Genomic DNA, 25,047 nt, shown 5'->3' with positions numbered 1-25,047 from the left:
GCCGTAACTATGATGAAAACGAACGTTCGTAATTTGCGTAATTATAACCGCAAATATAATAAATAATTGTATAAAAAATACCCAGAGATAAAAGACGTATCTGAATATAACGCTTCCTTTCACGCTCGATTCACGTTATATTAATAAAAATGACAATTAAAACAAACGTGCTCATGCAAATTGATTTTATAGTTGCACAGTGCAAATAAAATTGAGACAGTTAATCGTTAAAAATATAAAACTTTCAATGTCAATGGCATAAAAATAAATCACCTTGAAGTAACGCTAACCATCTTAATTTTATTAAATTAATCATTATTATGATTCAGGAAGAACTGTTTATTTTTTTATAAATAACAAGAATTGTACAAAGTGGGTTAGGGGCATGCATTCAACTAGTAAGGTTAAACTTGGCATTAAAAAAATGGCAATGATAACATTCGAAATATAATAGAATTACAAATTGCATTACATTTAAAATAATCATATATGATTATACTATCAATTTTTTAACTATTTTTTTTTTTGCTTGATACGATAGCATTTTCCCATTTGATGAAATTATTATTCAATAATTTCATTAGAATCATTGTTAATTTATTGCTAAAATTATCTTAATAAATCTAGATTAATTAAAATAATCTAGATTTCTTAGTTAATTTAACACTCTATTTTCATTCCTAAAAAATATGATATAACTGCCTATTATTGTTTATTTTCAAATATTATTATACACATTACATACACTATGCTTTAGATTTTAATAATTAATTTTTGATTCAGAATTTTAATAATATATCCTCAAAAAATTTTGCCGTCATATCTATGTATTGACTATAATTCTGGAATTACTTTTTGATAGTATACATATTTTTTTATTATCACGTCGTAAATATTTAATAATTATTTTACTGAAATTAATCTTGATAGCAATATGGTTCAGTTCATAAAATCATAATTATTTCCTATAGAAGCCCAAAATTCAGCTTCAAATACATTAATATGTACTGCATATTGAACCTGACATTCGTTGCAAGGGATGCATCAGTATCAATTGGGTAAGTCAATTAGACATGATGAAAATTTACGAGTAAGTATTACCCATCATACAAAAAGTATCAGAATCGGTGACATCTATATAATTAAATATAAATTAGTATGTTTATAATCGTGGGAGGTCCACCCAGCTACGCAGTTAACGGTAAGATCGTTTAAACGACAATTTCAAACTTATTAAAAATAAATAGCAACACATTTTGAAATAAGATAATAATCAATTCCATAATTATCGATGATTTCACCCCTGCCAACATCCGCCCGTTAAGTATCATAAAAACAACCCATTTGTGCGTAAAATATGCAATAGACGATGCATCTACAAAAGTAAAAACCGCTTGAGTTATTCAAGCTTTTTGCTATGATGAAGGGAAAAACGCTTATAAAAAATTTGAAATAGAGGATTCGAATTGCATATGCATATTTTGAAACACAAAAAAATGGTAAAATGTCAAGTATTCTATTTTTGGAACAGTAGCGCATTTTTATAAATAAAAATTTGAATATGCTGCTAGGGCATCTGGGTTACCAATATACATAAATCTTACTTACGCTATTCCGACATTAATTTGAGACATTTTGGACATGTCATAGTGGCCAACAGATGTTGGACCAAGCCGAGCGAGAAATTCTTACCCGGTCGTTCTCATACTACTTGCTTCCTTACTGCGCGGACGCGGTAGCGAGCCTTTGTATAATGTTAGAATTTAAAAATTTAGAATATAAAATAAATAAATATTAACTATTTTAAGTAACTTTCTAGTCCTTCGAGCTTGATGAGGCAGCCTTTCAACGTCGGTTAAGAGGAAACGCGTAAGAAAGACAAATAATCTACATCTCAAGGGTTGAACATTAATCAATGATAAAAATATATGAATTGAACAAAAGATTTCCAAATTAATATATTTTATGAAAAACTAATTATAGTTCAAATTAACGTGTAATTTGTGGTTATTTTTAGAGTGCTAATAACATGATATTTACATAAATACATACATATATTATAAGGTGTTTCTTTAGAAAAGGAACATACATATTTAATCCTCCTCAATGTCCTTAACTGCACGGGTCATAATAGTGAAAATCAATTGTATATGCAAAATTTAATATAGTCATATAGCTGGTGGCATTAAATATACATTTATATCGAATAAAGTCTGCTATAGGGGTTATTTCTTCCTCGGGATAGTGCAAATCAGCAAAATTTAAAACGAATTCAATATAATTTACATTTATATATATCAAGAGAGGGTGAAAGAGGTGTTATACTTTGATAAGGGTCATAAAGAGTAACAATCCAAATTTTGATTTAGATCCGGCAAAGGGTCACTGTACTAGAGATTAAACTTAAATTTAATTTAATAATATGTCATATAGAATTTGAATAAATTACCAAAATAAAATTTCTGAAATTAATGTAATATATAATTATGATTATATCATAGAAAATTAAATCGTATTTAGCTAAGACTCTAACTTATTTCTGAGTATTGTCATTGTACACAAAAGATGGAGTTAATATATATTTTTTCTCAATAAAATAAAAAAAATTCATATTGCCGCACAGCAAATTTTTATTTTATTTATAATATTTTTTATAATTGCTATAACTATAATAACCGTACGTAGTCATATTTTAAAATATTAAAATTAGCAATAAAATTGTACAAGATGTGATAAACCATTTTACTGCTTTTGCAATCACAAAATGTCAGAAAATTTGCTGGTGAGAAATGTAAGTATAATAATTAAATTAATAAATTTTGGCGTTGTGTTTTGAGATATTTAAAAATATTCATATATTTTGATGCAAATTAAGCAAAAATAAATATATTATATTTATAAATATTCATACACAGAGCTGTGTCAAATGCATAAAGTAATAACATGGCCGGATTGCTAGACATTTCGAATTTTCTTAATTTATTATTTTTTTATGTTATATGTTTTATTAATGTTTAATTTTTTTAGATATCTTTTTTATTATTTATTTTGTATGATTATTATTTGCAAAAAATATACTGTGTTTTATTGCGACCGTTTGAGAAGTCGCGCCTGCTTAACGTCATCGGGTCTGAGTAGGAAATGCATTTGTGTGCGTACATGAACAATGACAAAATGGCTTATGATTAAAAAGTGTAAATGAAATGCAATAACTTGTATATTATTGTAATTAAATAATACATCATTTTATTTTTAATAATAGATTAATTAGTTTTAATATAATCTAATCACTTACATATATTTTTGAGTTTTCGTTTTTCATAAGATATTAAAAAAAATAGTTTTTCTGCTACTTTATTCATATTTTTAATTATTAGGCAATTTTTCGAGAAGTAAAATTTCGAGGGGTAAAATTTTTTTTAATTATTTTTTTATTTTGCGTTATAAATATTTTTAAATTATTTAAAACATTAAACATACAATAATAATCGTAAAAATATGTGGTTTTTAGTTATTTATAAGAAAAAAACAATATTTAAAACGTCGGCATTTTTGAAGTTTGTAAGAATTATCGCGTATGGCAGCACTGGTTGTTTTGGCCAAAAAGTTGGTTGGAGTACAGCCACCGTCATGGCCAGGGGGGCCGGTAAGTCTAGTGTTTCCCGTTTTTGTTTCAATAGTACGATAGCGTCCCGTTATTTTTTGTCAATATAATCTCTAAAATCGCTCGTTTTAATTGCGCGTCAGATATAACCTCAAACCGCAAAGTGTCACTTCCATATAAAATGCATCGGTAAACTTTTTGACCCCACGTCATTAATGAGGTGTTTTATTTTAGCCGCTGGTGACAGGAGTCGATCCAGATCGTCTAGATCGAGCTCGTCGAGGTCGGCATCGGCGTCCTCCAACGTAGGCTCTCGCAATGGTAACTATTCGACGCATTTTATATTCATCTTTAACTACTCTACATTTTATTCATTATTATTTTTTATATCATTCAATCGCATGCAGACTAAGCGATTTTTCAAATCAAATCTAATTGGCTCAAAATCGAGATTCAACTTGGTTGTACAAAGTCTTAATCCTTTGCGTGTTAACCCTTTGGACGGTATAGCCGCACATACGCAATGCGACCATTTTACTCGGGTTTTATGTTTGTAAATTCAATTTATTACTATACGTATCATTATCAATAATATTTCGACATCATTATAAAAATGTTATTTGTATTATGTGGGTGAAAAAAGCCCCCCCCCCCTTAAATTTTGCCAGAAAAATGCAAGTCATTTAATGAAATACTATGAATCTTAATGAATTCTAAATCACAAATTCTCAGGTGTATATTATACAATACAATTAAAATAAATTCTGCGCTTAAAATTTAAGTTTAGCTTGTTTTTATTGTTTATTTAAAGAGGAGGAATAATAAAGAATTCCCAAACATCCGCTCCATGATTCAACCGTCTGCTTTGTGCGAAAGGACATTTCACAATTTTTTCTCAGAAGTCATAAAATATAGGTAAAAACGACTCGTTTCGTTATCAATTGCAACGCATGCAGTTTTTAAATCTGTTATATTTACATTAAAAAATATATAATATAAAATTTGTCAATCTTTATATTTATTAATAATCATAATTATTTTAAATCTTTGAACTCATAATTCAGCATACATATACGCCAGTGCCGGTCGGTGAAATACTTTCCCTCTCGATCGCATGCATGCCTCCCCATCTTTTTCACTCTAGTTACTAACACGCTAGCGACCGAGAGGGAAAGTATTTCACCGACCGGCACTGATATACACATATACTAAACACAATAATTTATTAAAATACTAAATTATCCAACGTCGAGGCTCATTTCTAACCATAGATATGGAAATTTTTGATATACAAACACATATCATATGTGTGGGATATTAATACATGAATTTTCCTACAGTTTTAAATATAAAACATTAATCGTTTAATTAACTGTAATATATTATATAATATTCGCACTCAGCTGCCATCCGCAATAAAGTGTAGTTGTCTAAAATAAATGAAAAAAAGGTCTGGCGGGCCATATACCTGCCCTATAACTGTATGCATTCATTGCGAGTCGAGTCAATAATTATTTGTCAATTTTATGAAACATTACAGAACAAATCTAATGATAAATTCAAAATCAGCGTTTCATTTTAGTACAAAATATGTGTATATCGTATGTAATAATTAATAAATAATAATGTTTTCATTGACTAATCGATTTAATCGTCATTACGCTCTGGCACATAAAATAGTAATTTACCGCCTATATCTCGTGAATTTTTATTCTTTGTAAATTTCTCACAATTTACTTATATTTTGTATACCTAATTCCTAAAATATTCATTACTTGATTTTCTCCAAGTATTTTTGCGCTCTTATGACGCGCTCTCTTTTGACAAGCGCTCATATGACTGTCTGCGTATTTGACGTACGCTATTTTGTTACAGCGCTTCTTTCGTAAGCGCTCTTATGACGCAATGCTCATTTGTGATGGTGCCATTTTGAGAGCCTATTGAAATTATAATTTATCTGGCAGTTATTTCAACTTTTCCGTACATTTACATACTCATCATTATTTATTTGTGTGTATTTTTCAGTAAAAGTATATTTTCACTAGTGAAGTCCAAATACATTTTCACCAGTAAATACATATTTCTAGTTGTGAAAATATAATTTAACTAATAGGCTCTGGTGTAATTACGTGATGCTCTTAAATATCCATGAAACTCAATTTACCAGTTGTGAAACGCCCATTTACTGTTCAAACCCAAACATTACCTAATGAAAGCTCTAGAACTAACTATAGTTTTAGAACTTTTATTTGCTAAAGTACAAAATACAAACTAAACCAACTTATCTCTTAGGGGAAAATAAGCAGAAAAAGAAGTACAAACATTCGTTGAATCTCGCATATTGCTCCATAGTTTGTCTGCGTTTCGATATTACACTGTTTTAAAAATATGATAGCTATTCTTACTCATATTACTATAGATTTCTGATATGAGAGTATTGGTCGAAGTATATTCAAACCAAATTTTGGTCATATAGGAGGTCGCAAAAACAATTATCACTTCTCAGAAGTCAAAAATTCACATCAAAAGCAATAAAATCGTGTCGGCGCCATCGTAGTGGGAACGCTCGGTAACAAGCGTTTCCACTGCGACGGTGACGGCACGATTTTATTGCTTTTGATGTGGATTTTTAACTTCTGAGAAGAGATAATTGTTTTATGTACTATCCTATCGGTCTAAAATTCGGTTTAGATATGCTTCCTTCGTTCGATTCTGACTTATTGTGAGTCATAATATTTTTAAATATAATTTCGATCAATTATTTATTTATCAATGATATTTGGATATAATTTGTTTTTAGTGAGAAAAATACGTACACAATCTAAATCCCTTTTATATCCACATAAAAAAAAAATACAATAAAATATTCAATGTAATAAAATAATCATAATTTAATTAAAGTGAAATTTAAATAAGAAACTCACAATAAAACTAAATATACTGTAACAATAAATCAAAATATACTCTTATGTAAATAAAATTAAATAATCATAAATTGATAAAACAGAGAAATAAAAAAATGTTGAAAACCACTGAATTTGCTTTATTTTTATCAATAAAGCAACATTTACTTTAATATATATGTAAATAAAATAATCATAAGTTGAAAAAAATGCTATGTAAATAAAATAATCGTAAGATAATGCGTAAATAAAATGTTGAAAATCACTTAAATGTATATAAAATAATCATAGTTGACAAAACTGAATCATAAATAAATACAAAAGCTTATAATAAAATGTTGAGATCCACTGAATTTGCTTTATCAATAAGGCAACATTTACTCTAATATATACGTTAATAAAATAATCATAATTTGATAGAAGTGAGACGTAAATATAATAATCATAAGTTAATAAAACCACTTAGTTTACTTTATCAAAAAATCAAAATTTACTCTATTTTATAAATAAATAAAATAATCATAGATTGATAAATGTGAATCATAAATAAAATAAATCATATAATAAAATGTTGAGAACTATTCAATTAATATAATACAATAAATGAAAATATTTGTAAAAATTAAACAATAAATTTTAAAAAAAAGAAACGTAAAAATTAACTCACTCCCATGATATATATGCTAAAAAAATTACTCACCAATCAAAGGGTTATGTATCAATATTTTTATTATATTCCCCACAGCTCATTATTAATGTATAATAATTCTTTCTTCAATGATCCAGTAATACTCACAAAAGTAGCAAAAGCCGATATTACCAATTTCGACGACAATTGGTTAAAATATATAACACAAATTAATATTTATCCAGGCTCAGTTTCGCCAGTCAAATCAATTGCATCAAACAAAAGCTCGCCACGGAAGTCTACTTCAAGATCTCCATCTCTCGCTTCCAACAAGTCACGGTGCGTATTATATTAATTTTTATTTCAAAAATTATATATCCATGAATCAATTTGTTTTACATATTTAACAGTTCATTGTCACCCGAATATCTTGCTAAAAACACCCAAGCCACTCAACGCTCTAGATCGGGCACTCCGGCGTCCAATAGATCGAATTCCGGATCGAGAAAATCAAAATCTAGGGATTCAAGCGTACACTCTAAAAGGTCTCAGAGTCGTGCGAGTTCCAAAAATAGTGTACGATCCGGTTCCGGAAAGTCTAGGTCTCGATCGATTCGATCCGTCTCTTTGGCCCAAAAGTCTCCATCGGGATCCAGATCTAAATCTGGAAGTGTGCGTGCTTCCAAATCCAAGAGCAAATCCAGAGATTCATCAGTGCACTCGAAAAAGTCCGTCAAATCCGTTTCGCCCTCCAAAAGCCGGTCGCCGAGTGTGAAAAAAGTATTAAAGAAATTGAAAAAGAACAAGAACGACGTGTTCGACGAAATAAAGGCTAAGAAGAACAGAACTAGAACTTTAAGATCGAGATCGAGATCGGTCGATAAAGGAACTAAATCCGATTCGGAGAGTCCGGTAGTGAAAGCGAAATTGAGATCGAGGAGCAGCTCTAGAAATTCGAGAAGCCATTCCAGAAAATCCGGCTCGGGTTCGGCGAGATCGAGAAGCAAATCGGCGAAGTCGAAAAGTCGATCTACATCTAGACGCTCGAAGAGTGGTTCTCGGAAATCCAGAAGCGGATCTAGACGTTCGAGAAGCGGATCCGCTAGATCGAGAAGCGGATCGAGAAAATCGAGGAGCGGTTCGAGAAAATCTAGAAGCAGATCGAGAAAGTCTAGAAGCGGATCGGGAAAGTCTAGGAGCGGATCGAGAAAATCTAGAAGTGGGTCTAGAAAATCTAGAATTAGATCAAGAAAATCTAGGAGTGGATCGAGAAAATCTAGAAGCGGGTCTAGAAAATCTGGAATCAGATCAAGAAAATCTAGAAGTGGATCGAGAAAATCTAGGAGCGCATCTAGAAAATCAAGGAGCGGATCTAGGAAATCCAGAAGTGGATCTAGAAAATCTAGAATTAGATCGAGAAAATCTAGAAGTGGATCGAGAAAATCTAGAAGCGGATCGAGAAAATCTAGAAGCGGATCGAGAAAATCTAGAAGCGGATCTAGAAAATCTAAAATTAGATCAAGAAAATCTAGAAGTGGATCGAGAAAATCTAGAAGCGGATCGAGAAAATCTAGAAGCGGATCTAGAAAATCTAGGAGCGGATCTAGAAAATCCAGAAGTGGATCTAGAAAATCTAAAAATAGATTGAGAAAATCTAGAAGTGGTTCGAGAAAGTCTAGAAGTGGATCGAGAAAATCTAGAAGTGGATCGAGAAAATCTAGAAGCGGGTCTAGAAAATCTAGAAATAGAACGAGAAAATCTAGGAGTGGATCTAGAAAATCGAGAAGCGGCTCGAGGAAATCTAGGAGTGGTTCTAGAAGTCGATCCAGAAGCGGTTCTAGACGATCGAGGAGCGGTTCAAGAAGATCGAAACATAGATCTAGAAAATCCAGGAGTGGATCGGCACATTCTAAAAGTAGATCACGATCTAGGAGCAGGTCTAGACGATCGAGCAGGTATTTTGATTAAAAATAATGCTTTTACATAATATAATAGCTTATAACTAATCTTTCGTTCTTTATTGATCAAGATCTAAAAGTCGTTCAAAGTCAAGATCGAAGAGGTCCAAGTCTCGGTCTCGCAGTGGATCGAGACGTTCATCTAGGAGTAGATCCGGTTCTGTCGGCAAAGTTAAAAGACGCGGCCGTGAAGTATTATCAGATTCCGAAGAAGAAGGTATTATTCAATGTTTTTATTATGTTTGAGTTATTACTATGCTTTATTTCGTAATGTTCAGGTGGTTCTCCTAAAAAGAAAAAAGTAGTCGGCGTTTTAGATTCAGATAATGAAGGAGATGAACCTAAAAAAAATGACGATGAAGGGGCACAAGCCACCATGACGCAAGATGACATAATAGATTCAGATGAAGGGCTCGAACCAGATCGAGACTCGAAAAGGTTTGTAAATAAGTCATTTCTTGTTCTATGATATGATACTATTTCTGATATTTGTTTCGATACATTTTGCAGTCTTGAATCTGGAATGTCAGATTTTGATCTTATGCTACTAAAAAAGAAGGAGGAGAAGAGCCGGAAACGGAAAAGGCGAGATATAACTATAATTAATGACAACGATGATTTAATTGCACAATTATTACAGAATATGAGGACCGCTGCCGAAGTACGTAATATAATAAAATATGTATTGATTATGTTAAGTAAATAAATTTAATTATTTATTTTTTATGAATTTTCAGGAAGATAGAGAATTAATTAGACAAAATAAACCGGCAGTAAAGAAAATATCTATGTTGAAAATGGCAATGTCGCAGTTGATCAAAAAAGATTTACAACTTGCGTTCTTGGAACATAACGTTCTTAACGTTTTGTGCGATTGGCTGGCTCCGATGCCCAACAGGGCTCTACCGTGTCTTATCATCAGAGAGAATATTCTTAAGTTATTACAAGATGTACGTACTTATGCAGTGTATATAAATAATATTCATGTTATAAGTACTTTTGTTTTGTTTGTTTAGTTTCCAACTATAGACAAGTCTTATTTAAAGCAATCTGGAATAGGTAAAGCTGTAATGTATCTATATAAACACCCAAAAGAGATTAAACAGAATAAAGAACGGGCTGGAAGATTAATATCGGAATGGGCTCGTCCAATTTTCAATCTTAGCGCTGATTATCGAGGTTCGAGTATTTCTGAATGGACTTCTATCTAATCGATTGAAATATTTTTAACGTACATATTTTTTATAGCATTGTCGAGGGAAGAACGACAAGAACGTGATATGCAGCAGACAAACAATAAAAAGAAACGAGCACACGGAGATGACGATACAGATGGTCCAAGTAGTAGTAAAAAAAAAAAAGATTTGATTGCTCCGAGTGTAGATGAAAAGTATTGGAATCTGACTTTAAATCATATCTTATTAAGGAATAAAATTAATATGTTCGTATAATTTTTTAGAGCTCTCAAACCTGGTGAAAAAGGTTGGGTGGCTAGAGCCAGAGTACCTATGCCTTCGAGTAAAGATTACGTGATACGACCAAAGTCGACGTGTGATATCGATATGTCTAGGGTAAATAATAAATCTTGTGCTAATCGTTTATTTCTTATTGTGTTATTATAATATTTTTTTTTATATCGTTCTAGACTACCAAAAAGAAAATGAATAGGTACGAAAAGCACATGAAAAGATTCATAGACCAAAAGCGACTCAAATCATCAAAACGAGCTGTCGAAATATCAATTGAAGGAAGAAAAATGGCATTATAAGTTTTTAGTGTATTATATATTTTTTTACAATAAGTTAGTAATGAATTATAAATTAAAAAGACAATATCGTCCCAATTAAATGATCTACACTTGTAAAGAAAAGTTGTAATATCTGTTATATTATTTAATCAAGAAGTTCTTGCAATGTTATTATAAATATTCAAAGATATTTTTTGCATTGCCAAGCTCAATTTTACTATGTGTTTTTCAAACTGGATATTTTTTACATTTTTACAGTGTTTGTATTTAAATATATAAAAATACAGTGAGAATGATCAATTAAACAGTATGTTTACAAAGGTATTTTTCAAACGTTGCTGATTCGTATACTTTTGGCGTGCTATATAATTTGCTCTGAATATATTAAATTTAGCAATAAATCTAATCGACTCTTTAGTGTTTATAAAATTGGAAAATGTTTTCTTGTGAATTTTGTTTTTCAATATTTGTTTGACAATACAATAATTGATTTTGTATGTATTGAAAATAAAATCTGTTTCAAATATTGAACTACGTTGTTTTAAATGAATAATTAGGCTGATAATATTATTATTTATTTAATGTTGTAAAGCAATAATTGCTTACTTTAGGCAAATTATTATATTATATAATGAGATATAAATTTTTGTATACTTAATTAATGTAAAATTAAATTTCGACTTAAGATAAATAAATAAATTAATAATTATTATTTAAAATTCATTTTTCTGCTCTTCGAAAGATGCTGTAACAACTGAAAATTTCATAGGTTTCAAAATTAAAACATTTAATTTGCATATGAAATGTTTAATTTTTATTTAAAAACTTCTGATCCGTCAATCACACAACCAGCCTTCTGATCCGTCAATCACACAACCAGCTGGTCAGAGTTCTCTTCAGCCGAAGCGTAACATCATGCACTTCATAAGAACTTCTCCAGGCCCACCTGTGTCAAATCGTCCCCGCCGCCTCGCTCCAGACAGACTCAAAATCGCCAGGACAGCTTTTCAGAAGATGATAGACGACGGAATAGTTAATCCTTCAGACAGCCCTTGGTCTTCACCCCTTCATTTGGTACCGAAGAAAACTCCCGGCGAATGGAGACCTTGTGGCGACTATCGAGAACTCAATGACCGTACGATACCAGATAGTTATCCAATTCCACACATACAAGATTTTTCGCACGCGCTCGCCAACAAGAAAATATTTACGACTATTGATTTGGTGCGAGCATATCATCAAATTCCTGTATGGCCTGAAGATGTCAAGAAAACCGCAATTTCGACGCCGTTTGGGCTATTCGAGTTCCCGTGTATGTCGTTCGGATTACGTAACGCGGCACAGACTTTTCAACGTTTCATGGACGAAGTATTACGAGGATTGGAATGTTGCTTTGTATACATTGACGACATCCTAATCGCATCCGAAGACCATCAGCAACATGAGAAACATCTTCATCAAGTTTTTGGCAAACTGCAAGAATATGGACTGCTCATTAACTCGGCAAAATGTGTTTTTGGAAAAACGGAAGTAGATTTCCTTGGACATCGCATTTCAAAGGAAGGAATTGGACCTACTCAGGAGAAAGTCGCAGCCATCAAAAACTTTCCACGACCAGACAATTTAAAGAAACTACGTCAATTCCTGGGGATGTTAAATTTCTATCACCGTTTCATGCCTGGCGCAGCGGAAGCACAACTACGCCTAGCCAACATTTTAAAGGGAACAAAGCGAAAGAACGAAGTCATCATTTGGAACCACGAATTAGAACTCTCTTTCAACCAATGCAAAGACAGCTTAGCGAACGTCACGTTATTAACACATCCGGATTCAAGCTTACCTCTAGCACTTTTTACGGATGCATCAGACAGCTCAATCGGCGCAGCTTTACAACAAGAGACTGCCGAAGGTTGGCGCCCACTCGCTTTCTTCTCCAAGAGATTAACACCAGCAGAGACCAGATACAGCGTATACGACCGTGAACTTTTGGCCATATACAAAGCAATCAAACACTTCAGACATATGGTTGAAGGCAGAAAATTTACAATTTACACCGACCACAAACCATTGACGTATGCTTTCAAGCAAAAGCCCGACAAATGTTCGCCCCGACAGTTCCGCCATACAGATTTTATCGCACAATTTTCAACGGACATCCGACACGTAAAGGGTGACGACAACGTGGTAGCCGACACACTTTCAAGGGTAGAAACTATCACAAGTTTAAACAACAATTACGAAGAACTTTCTCGACATCAGGAAGCTGACTTAGAGATGGATCGCGAGAAACCTCTCAAACTCGTCAAACCTCTCGGCTCAAATTTGACGATTTGGTGCGATGACTCAACCGGAGTGAACCGACCTTACCTGCCTTTACACTTCAGGAAGCAGGCTTTCAACGCAGTTCACAGCTTGTCACATCCAGGAGCCCGAGTTACAGCTAAGCTCATAGCAGAAAGATTTTTTTGGCCCGGCATGCGAGCGGACTGCAAGAAATGGTCCAGAGAGTGCATGGCGTGCCAACGCTCAAAGATTTCAAGACACGTTTCAACACCGGTAAGCAGCTTGGAGCCTCCGGAAGGGCGATTTGACCATATCCACATCGACATAGTTGGTCCACTACCACCCTCACACGACAAGAAGTACTTATTAACTTGTATCGACCGATTCACCCGCTGGCCAGAGGCATTTCCACTAGAGAACATCACCGCAGAAACCCTCGCTAGAGAACTCTTCAGTGGATGGATTTCACGTTATGGTACACCGCTTCGCATCACCACAGATCAAGGCCGACAATTCGAGATCAATCTCTTTAAAGAGTTAAATCGTGCAATGGGAACAACCCACCACAGGACTACAGCATATCACCCAGCTGCTAATGGAATGATCGAGCGACTGCATTGCCAATTAAAAGCTGCTCTCATGTGTCATCAAAACGAAGGGTGGACAGAAGCATTACCAGCAGTACTTATGGGAATCCGGGCAGCCTGGCGAGAAGAACTTCAAACCACCTCCGCGGATATAGTGCTGGGACAAACTCTACGACTTCCTGGTGAATTTTTGGCTCCAAGAACTAAACATTCTACGCTAACACAAGACTTTGCTGACCGACTGCGACAACAGATGGCAGATTTGTCGCCCACTCAACCCAAGCGGCACGGATGTCGTTCAACATTTATATTAAAGGATTTAACAACAGCTTCACATGTTTTCGTTAGATTCAACGCTGCTCGAGGTCCACTACATCCTCCATACGAAGGACCATTTGAAGTCGTTAGCAGAACCTCAAAATGCGTCACCGTTAACATTAGGGGAAAGTTAACGACGGTATCAATCGACCGACTAAAACCAGCATACATCACCGAGAGCACAGATGAGCCAAGCGTGTCAGAGAACCTTGAACCAGGGGAAATATGAGAATTCACTCAACTAACTCCAATTCTGCCCAGCCGATGAACACGATCAGGACGAGTCGTACATTTCCCAGACCGCCTACAGTGTTAAATATATTTTCCTCTCTTCCTTTCTTTTTCTCGTAATTTTATCCAAATTACTCCAGGGGGAGTACTGTGACGACAGGTAACAATAAATTACTAATATTCCCGTTCGGTATATAAATAGACGGATAGAAACTCCGGAGAACAGTTAGCCCGATTAAATTACGTAGACTCGACTACTGGCTCCGCTCACGCCCTGGCCATCATCTCCGACGACCTGCCGCAGCCACTACCATCGCCTACGACCACCATTCCGCCGACCACGCTATCCACCGGACTCCCCTCAAGGACCTGAACCAGCCGCCAAGGACGCACGAGCTCCAGCACCAGACGACGACCCCCAAAAAATATTAAAGAAATTTAATACAACTGCTGAACACAAACTTTTCTCATTTTTTTTTTTTTTTTTTTTTAAATGTTTATTTCAAAAATAATTTAGTTTTATACAAGTTATAAATTACATGTTTCTGGCTTTTAGCCATTATCATGTTTACAAGCGAAATTACAATAGTTTAAATAAAAATAGAGGCAACAATATGCAATATTTAATAAGTAAAATTTAAGGAGAAAATACTAAAACCTTTATACAATAAGAAAAAGAAAATAAAATAAATAAAATATAAGATACATAATTAAAAATAACACTTACGAACTGGGGCTATTGAAGTCGTGGTTACAGATTTGCTATCAAAGCATTATGTGCTTAGGCATTTTATGTTTATACTTGAAATTTAGTGTGACTTTGTCATAGTTACCAATTTTTGCAATTAATTTATTATTATGTTCACGCGAGATATTTTTGTAATAATTTATCGTATTATTAATAATGTGATTTTTAATTGTAGGTATAGAATATCGAGTGTGGAGTTTCTTTAAATTAGTATAATATGGGGTGTTATAAATTATTTTTACAGCTTTATTTTGAATTACTTGTAACTTATTAAAATTATTTTTACACGTATTACTCCACACTGGGCAAGCGTATGTTAATATCGGTCGTATTAATTGTTTATATAATAAAATTTTGTTTTTAATCGTCAACGCGCTTTTTCTGTTAAAAATGGGTCTCAGAGCTGAAATGGCGGCAAGCCCTTTAGACCGTACTTCTTTTATATGCTTTGTATATTTTAATTTAGAATCTAAGTGAAGACCCAGATACCTAACACTCGTTTTCCATTCAATGTTTTTGCCCTGCTCGGTTTTTAAAGGCGGAGGCAACGGTTGCCGGCGCATCGTAAAAATGATTGCCTCAGTTTTATCGTCGTTTATTTTTATTTTCCACTTTTTTAAATGTTTATTTAAGTTATGCAAAGATTTTTGTAGTTTTGTTGCTATTGGTTTAAGACCATATGAACTAGTTAAAACGGCCGTATCGTCCGCGTAAATAGAGAGACTGGTGTTTTTTAAAATTGGAATATCGTTTGTATATATTATATAAAGATACGGCCCAAGTATGCTCCCCTGAGGAACCCCGGCTGGTATTTTACGCGGTGTCGAATTATCGTTATTTAAGGAGACGACATAGCTTCGATCTTGGAGGTATGATCGGATAATTTGTATCAGATAGTGTGGGATTTTGTACCTATCTAGTTTGTATACTAGCCCTTCATGCCACACAGTATCAAATGCCTTCTCTACGTCTAACATTAAAAATCCTGTGCTTTTTTTCCTGTTAAAATTCGCAGAAATGTGCTCCGTGAGTCTATTAAGTTGATGCGTTGTTGAGTGTCCTTCGCGGAAGCCAAATTGTTCGTCAATGATTTTACTATTTAGACACTCTTTTAAACGTGATAAGATAATCTTTTCAAATAATTTACTTAGGGACGGTAGTAAGCTAATCGGTCGGTAATTTAATGGGATGCTATCAGCTTTACCGGGTTTTTTTATCGGAATTATTTTTGCAACTTTCCAAATACCTGGAAAATACCCAATAGATAAGCAAAAGTTAAATATGTTAGTTAGGAAATGAAAGCATTTAAATGGAAAGTTTTTTATTAAGATGTTATCTAATCGGTCAATTCCCGGAGCCTTATTATTTTTAAGTGATTTTGCAATGTTATAAATTTCGAACGGGGTAATTTCGTTAATAGTTTTCTTATCTATTCTAGTTTTATCAAGTCTTTGAATTGAACGATCAACTTTACTCTGGGTTTTTAGATGCGTATAATTTTGCGTTAGCACATAGGATGTAGAGAATGCATTAGCTAATACCTCAGTTTTTTGTATGTTCGAGGTTACTATGTCGTCTCCATTTTTTAACGGCGGAATGTCTGAATATTTATTTTTAATTGATTTAGTGATTTTCCATAATGAGTTATCTGCTGGATTTAGTTTTTTCAGTTTACGCGACCATGAATCATTTTTAATTATTTGGATTTTTACGCGGATATCACTGGTTAATTTATTTAATAAAGTTTTAAGCTGGGGTGATCTATTTTTTTGCCATTGCTTTTTAATTCTGTTTTTGATTTTTATATATTCGATAATTTCTGGAGTTAATTTTACTTTATTTGGTATATTTTTACGCGTCGGTATAAATGATAGTTTACCCTGCTCGATTAAATTTGTAAAAAAATTAATATCATCGTCAATTTGCCTGGTGTTTTGTAAAGTGTATATCTGTGGAGCGCCGTGTAGACGACATTCAATGAAACTTCTAAAACCTTTCCAGTCAGCTCTTCCGTAGTCAAAAAATATTTCAGGGATGACCTCAACATCGCCTTCCAGAGCAAAAAACACAGGAAGATGATCCGAAGATAGAGCTTGGATGCAGTGCATCCCCGAAATTGGCGTAAAACCTTTGACTAATGCGAAATCAAGAGTTGATGGAGACATGTTATTAAAAGGATAGTGTGTGTGTGAATTTGGAAAGTGAATATCCGTGTCAGTATCGTGCAAGTAGTTAAAGAGCATGGTACCGGATCGATTGGTACTAGAACAATTCCAGTGCGAGTGCCTGGCGTTGAAATCTCCGCTTAATATAACAGAGCTTCCAAGTCCAAGCACAGCATCTAGATCACTCTTCAACAATTCGTCTCCGGGTGAGTTGTATGCGGCAGCAATTGTGATGATTTTATTATTATTATTAATTTGGATCGCGACAGATTCTAAGTTAATTACGTCGGGATTTATACGCGCGTGTTTTATAGATTTTTTAATAAAAATCGCAACCCCGCCACCTGGCCTTGAGAGTCGGTCTCTCCGGAGGCAAACAAAGTTCGGCAAAGATATTTTAACGTGAGGTTTAAGATACGTCTCGGTAACTATGACAATGTCAATTTTATACTCACTGATCAATAGCTCCAGCTCGCCAGTTTTGTGTCGAATTCCACGTGAATTCCACGTTAGCAAATTCAATTTCTTCTTAGAAGAGGACATCAAGGTACTCTACCATCATGATGGCTATCTCCATTTTGCTCGCACACTTGCCAGCTTTGACCCGAATCTCCTGAAGTACGAGGAGCATCTTCCGTAGATCCGAGGACGACATGGGGGCATCCTCTGCGCCGGTGTTTGGTGCTGCTGTCGGCTCTGGTTGTGATCTTTGAGCCTGTTTGAGATTAGCGGCCGCAGCTGAGAAGTTCTTAGCCGGTTGGGATGGTCGGAGTGCGGGAAAATGCTCCTGAACTAAGTTAAATGTCGGGCCAGGTGCAGCCGGGGCGACAGCCGCGACGGTAGCTGGCCTTTGATGTCTCCTCTGAGTCTGGACAAGATACTCCTTCCTGCGAGGGCAGTCCTTGAAGTTGGCCGGATGATCTCCTTCGCATCCGATGCATTTCGCTGGTGTCTCACGATCCGTTTTCGAGCAGTCAGCGGTTGCGTGGCTGCCGGTACATTTGACGCATCGTGGGGTTCGGTGGCAGTTTTTGGCTGCGTGTCCATAAAGCTGACATCTGAAACATTGGGTTAAATGTCCATTGTTACGCTTATACCTTTCCAGAATGGCCTTGGCGAAACAAACGTACCGGATGTTTTTGATTGCAGCTGTCTTGGTATCCGAAGAGAACTGAACCAGGTAGAGGCGAGAACCTCCTAGTACCTCCGTCTTTGTCTTCATTGTCGTCACTTTGACGACATTGAGTCCTTGCCTTTGGAGGTCAGCAGCTATGTCTTGAGTTGGAACTTCTGGTAGTCCTTTCAGGACAGACTTTACTGTCTTGTCCTCGTCAGTGGTAAAGGTATGAAATGGGCGATGCCCCCTCAATCCTTCCATTAGTAAGGCTCGTTGCTCGAGCGAAGAACACTGGACGGACACGTTGCCCTTTCCAGTGTAACGCAACGTGAAGTTGCTGGATTTGGTGACGGATTTAATAAGGTCCGTCGTTTGAAGATGTGAGCCCGTGACCTCCATAATCACAGGCGGAACTCTGCTTGATTTGCTTCCTAATACCTCGGGAAGCTTTTCGAACCTGTTTTGGCTCGGGGTTGGTCCGGGGCTCCTGGACTCAGTGGATGGTCTGGCAGTTTTTTTCGGAAGTTGCCATTCCGAATCTTGACTGGGGTTAAGGAACGCCTTAATCGTCCCCACAGAACGCTTACGCGTCTGCGCCTTTTTCATGGCGCTGTTGTTTGGTAGGCAGTGAGCAAAATTGTTCAGCGGCGCAGCTGGCAGGTCCGAGTGTGTACAGCAGCGCGGTCTACGCACAGAGCACGAGGTGCGTCCGTACACCGCGAAGGCACAAAGCGGAATGAAACTTTTCTCATGAGGATATCCGTGTCATAGGAACGTGACGTAAAAACGCTGGATACGCATCTCGTAGCTGCTACTTTGTACATGTAATAAGATTGTCACCGGGTGTTGTTTTAAAATATTGTTTTATTGTGCGGAGTTGGTATTTTGTGCACTTCAAACCCAAGAAAGCGCTACTAACTTTATCTGTTAGTCAGTTTATTTTATTGGTTCTAATATTATTTTATTTTTTAGATTAAATTAAGACCATCGTGGCCTAACAAGTTACCCCAATGCGCCACGATGGTCGAAAACAAATTTAAAATTTACAAAACAAAAAAAATAGTATATATACATAAATAGAACAATACTTAAAAATAATAAACATAACAAAAAATTATAAAATATCAAAATGAAATGATACAAACTGGATCAGATCCTCGTAGCTAACATTAAACAGGTCAATAATTACATATTGCCAGCGTATTAAGGAGCCGGATGGCCACAGCTATAGGCGAGTCGGCAAGTGCGTACGTCCTAGCCCTAACGGCTATCAAAAGAGGACACGATCGTGATTCTCGAAAATGTTCCGGAACCCAAAACTGGAATTCCTCGAGAATAGTTGGATTGTCGACAGCACCTTTAAGTAATTTGAAAAAATGCTTAGCGACATACAACTTTCTGCGAGAACTCGGCGAATCGTATCCCAATGCTTCTAAAAGAACGGCGCTGGGGTATATGTACGGATAATAACCAAATGTCCTTTTGTAAAGGTATCTTAAATACCTTTTTGAATTTCTTCCACTAAAAGGGAATATTTGGCTATTCGGGGATTTCAAATTATAGATCCCGATTCAAGAATGCTACGAACTAAGGTGTCATAGAGGATGCGAATAACTGACGGATCGTCAAAGTGAAAGGCATTCCTCATAACAAAGCCGAGCATCTTGAAAGATTTATCACAGACGTCGTGTATGTGTAGAGAGAACCTCCATTTGCTCTCGAAAGTGATTCCGAGATCTTTAGTGAAAGTTTCTCTAGTCAAAATGTTACCACCGATATGATAGAAATAAGCTGATGGCGAATGGGATCGAGAAAATGACACAGTATGGCACTTACCGACACTAAAGGGCAGACAGTTAACGGAAGCCCATCTCCACAGAGAGTCTAAATCACTTTGTAGAGAGAAGAGTCCACAACAGATCGAATGGATTTATATAATTTTAAATCATCTGCGTACAGAAGAAAACTTGAATTTGTAATTGCTGTATTTATGTCATTAATAAATAACACAAAAAGCAGAGGGCCCAGATTGGATCCTTGAAGAACCCCCGAAGGGGTAAAATATTCTTTCGACAATCGGCCACCATAGGTTACAAACTGTCTACGATAGCTTAAATAACTCGAGAATAATCGAGTTAAATTATCCGAGCAACCTAGGTTCGACAATTTTTTTAATAATAACCTATGACAAAGTTTGTCAAAGGCTTTCTCAAAATTTGTATACACGACGTCTACTTGAATTCCCGCATCGAGAGAAGTTGTCACCGTTTTGGTGAACGACAGAAGGTTAGTGGAACGGGCAGGACGAAGCCCGTGCTGTAGGTCTAACAAAACTTGCCGAAAGTGATTATGGAGATATTTACGAATAATTATTTCAAATAATTTAGCAGGAGCTGACAACACTGCAACTAGTCTATAATTCTTTATATATAATTTGTCACCCTTTTTATGAATAGGGGTGACTTTTGTGCATTTCCATAGATCAGGAAATAGTGATGTTTTGAGAATCAGATCATAAATACATTTTAGAGGAGCAGCGAGACTGACTTAACCCTTCAAAATAAAATCGGGAATTAAATCAGGTCCAGAAGAATGCCCTGTCTTAAATTTATTATATCCATATTTAAGATCTGAGTGCTCAGTTTCTTTGATGGTCAGTACTGAAGACCAAGAACACGAAGAAGGAAACGACTGAGCAGAAGGCGAAAAATATTCCTTGAAAACAGAACGAAAATATTGCATAAAACCGTCGGCAATATTTTGTGAACTGTCCAATGTTTTATCGCCGAGGTCATCACTTTCGACGTCGACTTAGTAGCGCATTTAGTGCTAACACAGAGAATAAGGTCTCACAAATAAAACAAAACAAAACAAACATGAGTTAAGCCATCAAGGTGCTAAAATTGGCACTCTCCTTTATTCTGGCAAATTCGAGTGACCCCAAGTACATTTTCAAATAAAAACGCTTAAAATATTTAATTCATTTATTAAAAACGAATACAACATAACCTAACTAAATGAATAGTCAAATATTTATTATTAATTCTTGCTAATATCTAATTTACCCTCGTTATTGAAATAGTGACAAAAAATTTTACATTGTGCTCCAAATCAAGTAATTTATTTCCATCTTGTTTTGTGATTTTCCAATTCGATGCCAAATAAGTATGTAAATAACAGCACGTCGCTGCTATAGTTGCCGCTTTTTTGGGTTCAAAGCATATGACTTTTTGGAAAATTCCAAATTTTGATCTTAGTATTCCAAAGGCACCTTCAACGACTGATCTAGCTCGTGACAATCGGTAGTTGAATGTTTTTCGCTCAGAATTGCACGCATTTTGTGGGTACGGCTTCATTAAATTTTTTTCTAGTGCAAAAGCGTCATCTAATATGAAAACATAAGGATGTATTTGCTATATTTAAATCGCCTTTTTCATATAGTTCCCAAAATTTTGTGTAGAATAGTACACCGCCATCATATACCATTAGCACCGATATAAATCATTATAAATTCTTTCTTAGAATTTACTAATGCCATAAGAACGATGCTAGTGACCAATATAATGCTCCAGAATATGCCGGTTTTTTAAATGCAACATGCTTGCTGTCTAAAGCTCCTAAGCAATTCCAAATCTTTCCCCAAAATCAGAGACAATCTTTTTCCATTTTTCCTCTGTTAATGGCATCTGAAAAATAAATTGTAAAATATTGTAACAGGCTCTTGCTACTTATGATAAAGAAAACACAAATAACTCAGACCAACTTCAACTACAAGGACAGAGAGTGTTACTACATTTTCCAGTTACTACAATAGGACCCTACAAGACCAATCCAATGGGCGGCATCCAGCTTTTAAGGGCCGGATGAGCGGGATCCACCCCCCGTAGTACTACATTATTTGTTAGAGTCTTAGTAGTGTTTCTCTCGAGCGTTTTAGGAAACGCTCTCCTGACCACCTGCATTTGCATAGCATTAGCTTTGCATGCTATTGCATTTCTACGCTCTACAAGGACAACAAAGAACTGAATCGCAAGAAAGCTCTTCTTCAGGAAGTACTGACTACATTTTCTCTGTATATGCTGTCATGCCGCCACCGCTGCCCCCTTCAACAAAAATCAAGAAACGTATGCTTGCTAAACAAAACGAGTTATTGGATCGGGCTGTGCATATTTATCTGAACTCAGCATTTGAATGGGCAGAAACTTTAAATCGACTCGACTCTATTCAAAGATTGTGTCAAAAAAGCAATTAATAATATATAAGTTCATAAAAATCAACGCGTGGGTAATTTAAAAAGGCTGCGTGGGTCAGTGTTTGCCATCACTGTCATAGGGACTACTTGACCCGTCGATTAAGTGTTTAAATAAATTAAGTTGCTTTTGGTTTAAAAATTTGCTAAATATATGCAGAGACATCTCTTGATTATTTTATAGAACTATTAATAAATATTTTATCTTTTCAATAGATTGCGATTCAAAATTAATGATTTATCGTTATAGGTAATTTTGCTCCTACATAAAGAGAGAGCGCATAACAATTTAATACCAAATATTGTTCTTTATTATTAATTATTACTGTATTGTATCTTATATTTGATTTATTACAAAAGAATATCAATGTCCACTCTAATTGTATAATAGATAAATGTCAATGGTGTCGTAATTTCGTCGAATTCTTTGTGTCTGTAATAAATAATAATGACACTCATGTTTCTCTGGAGCAAGTTATAAAGCTAAACCTAATTTATTAAGCAATATAGCTGAATTCAAAATAAATATTATCTTTAATAACATTCATTATAAGATTCGCGTTGATTTCTGTTTAATTATATTATTATGAAGAAATAGTGTATTTTAAAATAAGTGAATTTCAAAACTAGATCAACTTCAAATTTTATTATTTACATTTTTATACAAAATGAACAATATACACAAATATATATATATATATCATAATATTAAACATGAAATCTCTCACTAAAATAACGATGAATTAAAGCGTAGGAGCAAAATATGTAAAATGTTGGAATCTCTATTAACAAATAGGTACATATAAAAATTTGATAGATCTGAAATAAAATATACACAATGCACATCATAAAGTAACAGATTTTTATCTATATATTTATATTAGGATATATACTTTTTTCATTTATTAATCTAATATTGACTTTTTCTTTAGTAGATAGATTTATTCATACATACACATATATTATCAACGAGTGATATGTTGGTACATATTTTTTTACAAACGAGTGATTTTTTGTATTGTTGAATGACTAATTAGATGAAGTGTGTAGACTGAAAATAAACTTTTTTAGACTGCAGCAATTTAAGATCAGTCTTCAGAGTAACAACAGAGTAGTTTCTAGTAGAAAATTTAATTAGAATTGCATCTGATTATTACCAGTCTTGTATATTGTGATGTAAAAGCTGAAAGTGATGTATAATTTGTAGATTGGTTTAGATTAGGGTTTTTTGTATAGCGCGTTAAATATTCATAAAAATATATTTATAGATTGTATATATATATATATTATATAAAAGAAACAAAAAGAACTCAAAAATTCATCCTCAAACAGTCTGAACGATAACGTTTGATCTGGACCCTTTTATTATACTTAATCATATGGGTATATACATTATTTTCAATAGTATTTATAAAAATAGCAATTTAAAGATACTAATAAATATATAACATTTATTGAAAAAAATTTGGGTCCTCGTGGAAAACAAGTTTTTTTATCCGATTCACAAAGTGTACGGATAGATATGTAAATGAATATATAAAAAAATTTAGACATAGATATTAAGAAATGATTTAGTATAGCGCCTCATTTAGTTACTCATTTTGACTGGATTGTGTTTTATAATTTAAAATAAAAAGCAAAATATACATACTAGCTCCACCTAATAAAAATTAAAATAATTTATTGTCAATGACACACAAATTCAACGTGATCTATATGTGTGTTAAATGTTGTAGAATAACTTTGCTGTGTATAGAATAACATTGCATGGAAGTACTTTTTAATATATACATATAAATGGACGATCAAGTATTTTTGATCATGGAATGTTTTAGGGCGGTAATATGGTGTGGTGTTTTAAATGAAAAGTATTCTATTTGTATAGTGTTTTTATGTATTTTTAATATCAATAATCAGATTATAATGTTGTATAATATGTATAGGTGTGATCAGAGACACTCATTAATCACCCTTTCTAACAAATACTAATGAAAATTTGTCCGTGAACAAATCTGTCGATAATTATACACACAGATACATATTTAAATATACACAAAACATGGCTAAACGTCTATTTAACACCAGTAATTGCGTTTTAATTTTTTTCTCTCTAAGTTAGTGTGTGGCGTTGCCAGTGTTTAATAATGTACGACATAGGAATTCTTAGGAGCGCTAGATTTCACACTTATAGCAGATGAAACAATTTGTTTACATATAACATTTTCTATAAATAGTTTTTTTTTAATGAACTAACATCCTAACAGTTGAATTAAAAAATACTATTATATATCCTGTAAAAGCTTTCGTCGAAATGTATAATAAAACTAGCAGCGGAGAAATAATAATACATAGATTTAACAACATTGTCGATTCGTAAAAATATGATTTTGGTTTTGATTCATATTTATATATAGTGTATACATATATATATATATAGGTACAATTTGTTTTATATTTCAGAAAAATACTATTATTTACAATTTGATTTTAAAACAGTCGTAGATAAGAG

The 25,047-nt window shown here is 34.1% G+C and overlaps 2 protein-coding genes across 2 annotated transcripts; one reads left to right on the top strand and one right to left on the bottom strand.

Moving 5' to 3' along the window:
* The first annotated feature begins 3,585 nt into the window (after positions 1-3,585).
* Positions 3,586-11,371, top strand: LOC148235404 (uncharacterized). The gene is made up of 12 exons (XM_088186604.1): positions 3,586-3,646; positions 3,839-3,925; positions 7,381-7,474; positions 7,546-9,090; positions 9,165-9,310; positions 9,372-9,531; positions 9,604-9,754; positions 9,831-10,043; positions 10,110-10,272; positions 10,342-10,483; positions 10,553-10,664; positions 10,739-11,371. The coding sequence occupies exons 1-12, from the start codon at positions 3,631-3,633 to the stop codon at positions 10,859-10,861; spliced, it is 2,952 nt and encodes a 983-aa protein (XP_088042730.1). The 5' UTR covers positions 3,586-3,630; the 3' UTR covers positions 10,862-11,371.
* Positions 11,372-16,798: 5,427 nt separating this feature from the next.
* On the bottom strand, positions 16,799-19,019 carry LOC148235403 (uncharacterized). Its single transcript, XM_088186956.1, has 2 exons — positions 18,303-19,019; positions 16,799-18,230 (listed from the first exon to the last, which is right to left on the bottom strand). The coding sequence occupies exons 1-2, from the start codon at positions 18,893-18,895 to the stop codon at positions 17,702-17,704; spliced, it is 1,122 nt and encodes a 373-aa protein (XP_088043082.1). The 5' UTR covers positions 18,896-19,019; the 3' UTR covers positions 16,799-17,701.
* Positions 19,020-25,047: the final 6,028 nt, after the last annotated feature.

This window comes from Plectrocnemia conspersa, unplaced genomic scaffold, assembly GCF_051122295.1.
Source record: "Plectrocnemia conspersa isolate PC_06_02 unplaced genomic scaffold, ASM5112229v1 ptg000005l, whole genome shotgun sequence".
Lineage (NCBI taxonomy): Eukaryota > Metazoa > Arthropoda > Insecta > Trichoptera > Polycentropodidae > Plectrocnemia > Plectrocnemia conspersa.
The sequence above is the reverse complement of the archived record's forward strand: the minus strand, read 5'-3'. Positions and strand labels throughout refer to the sequence as shown.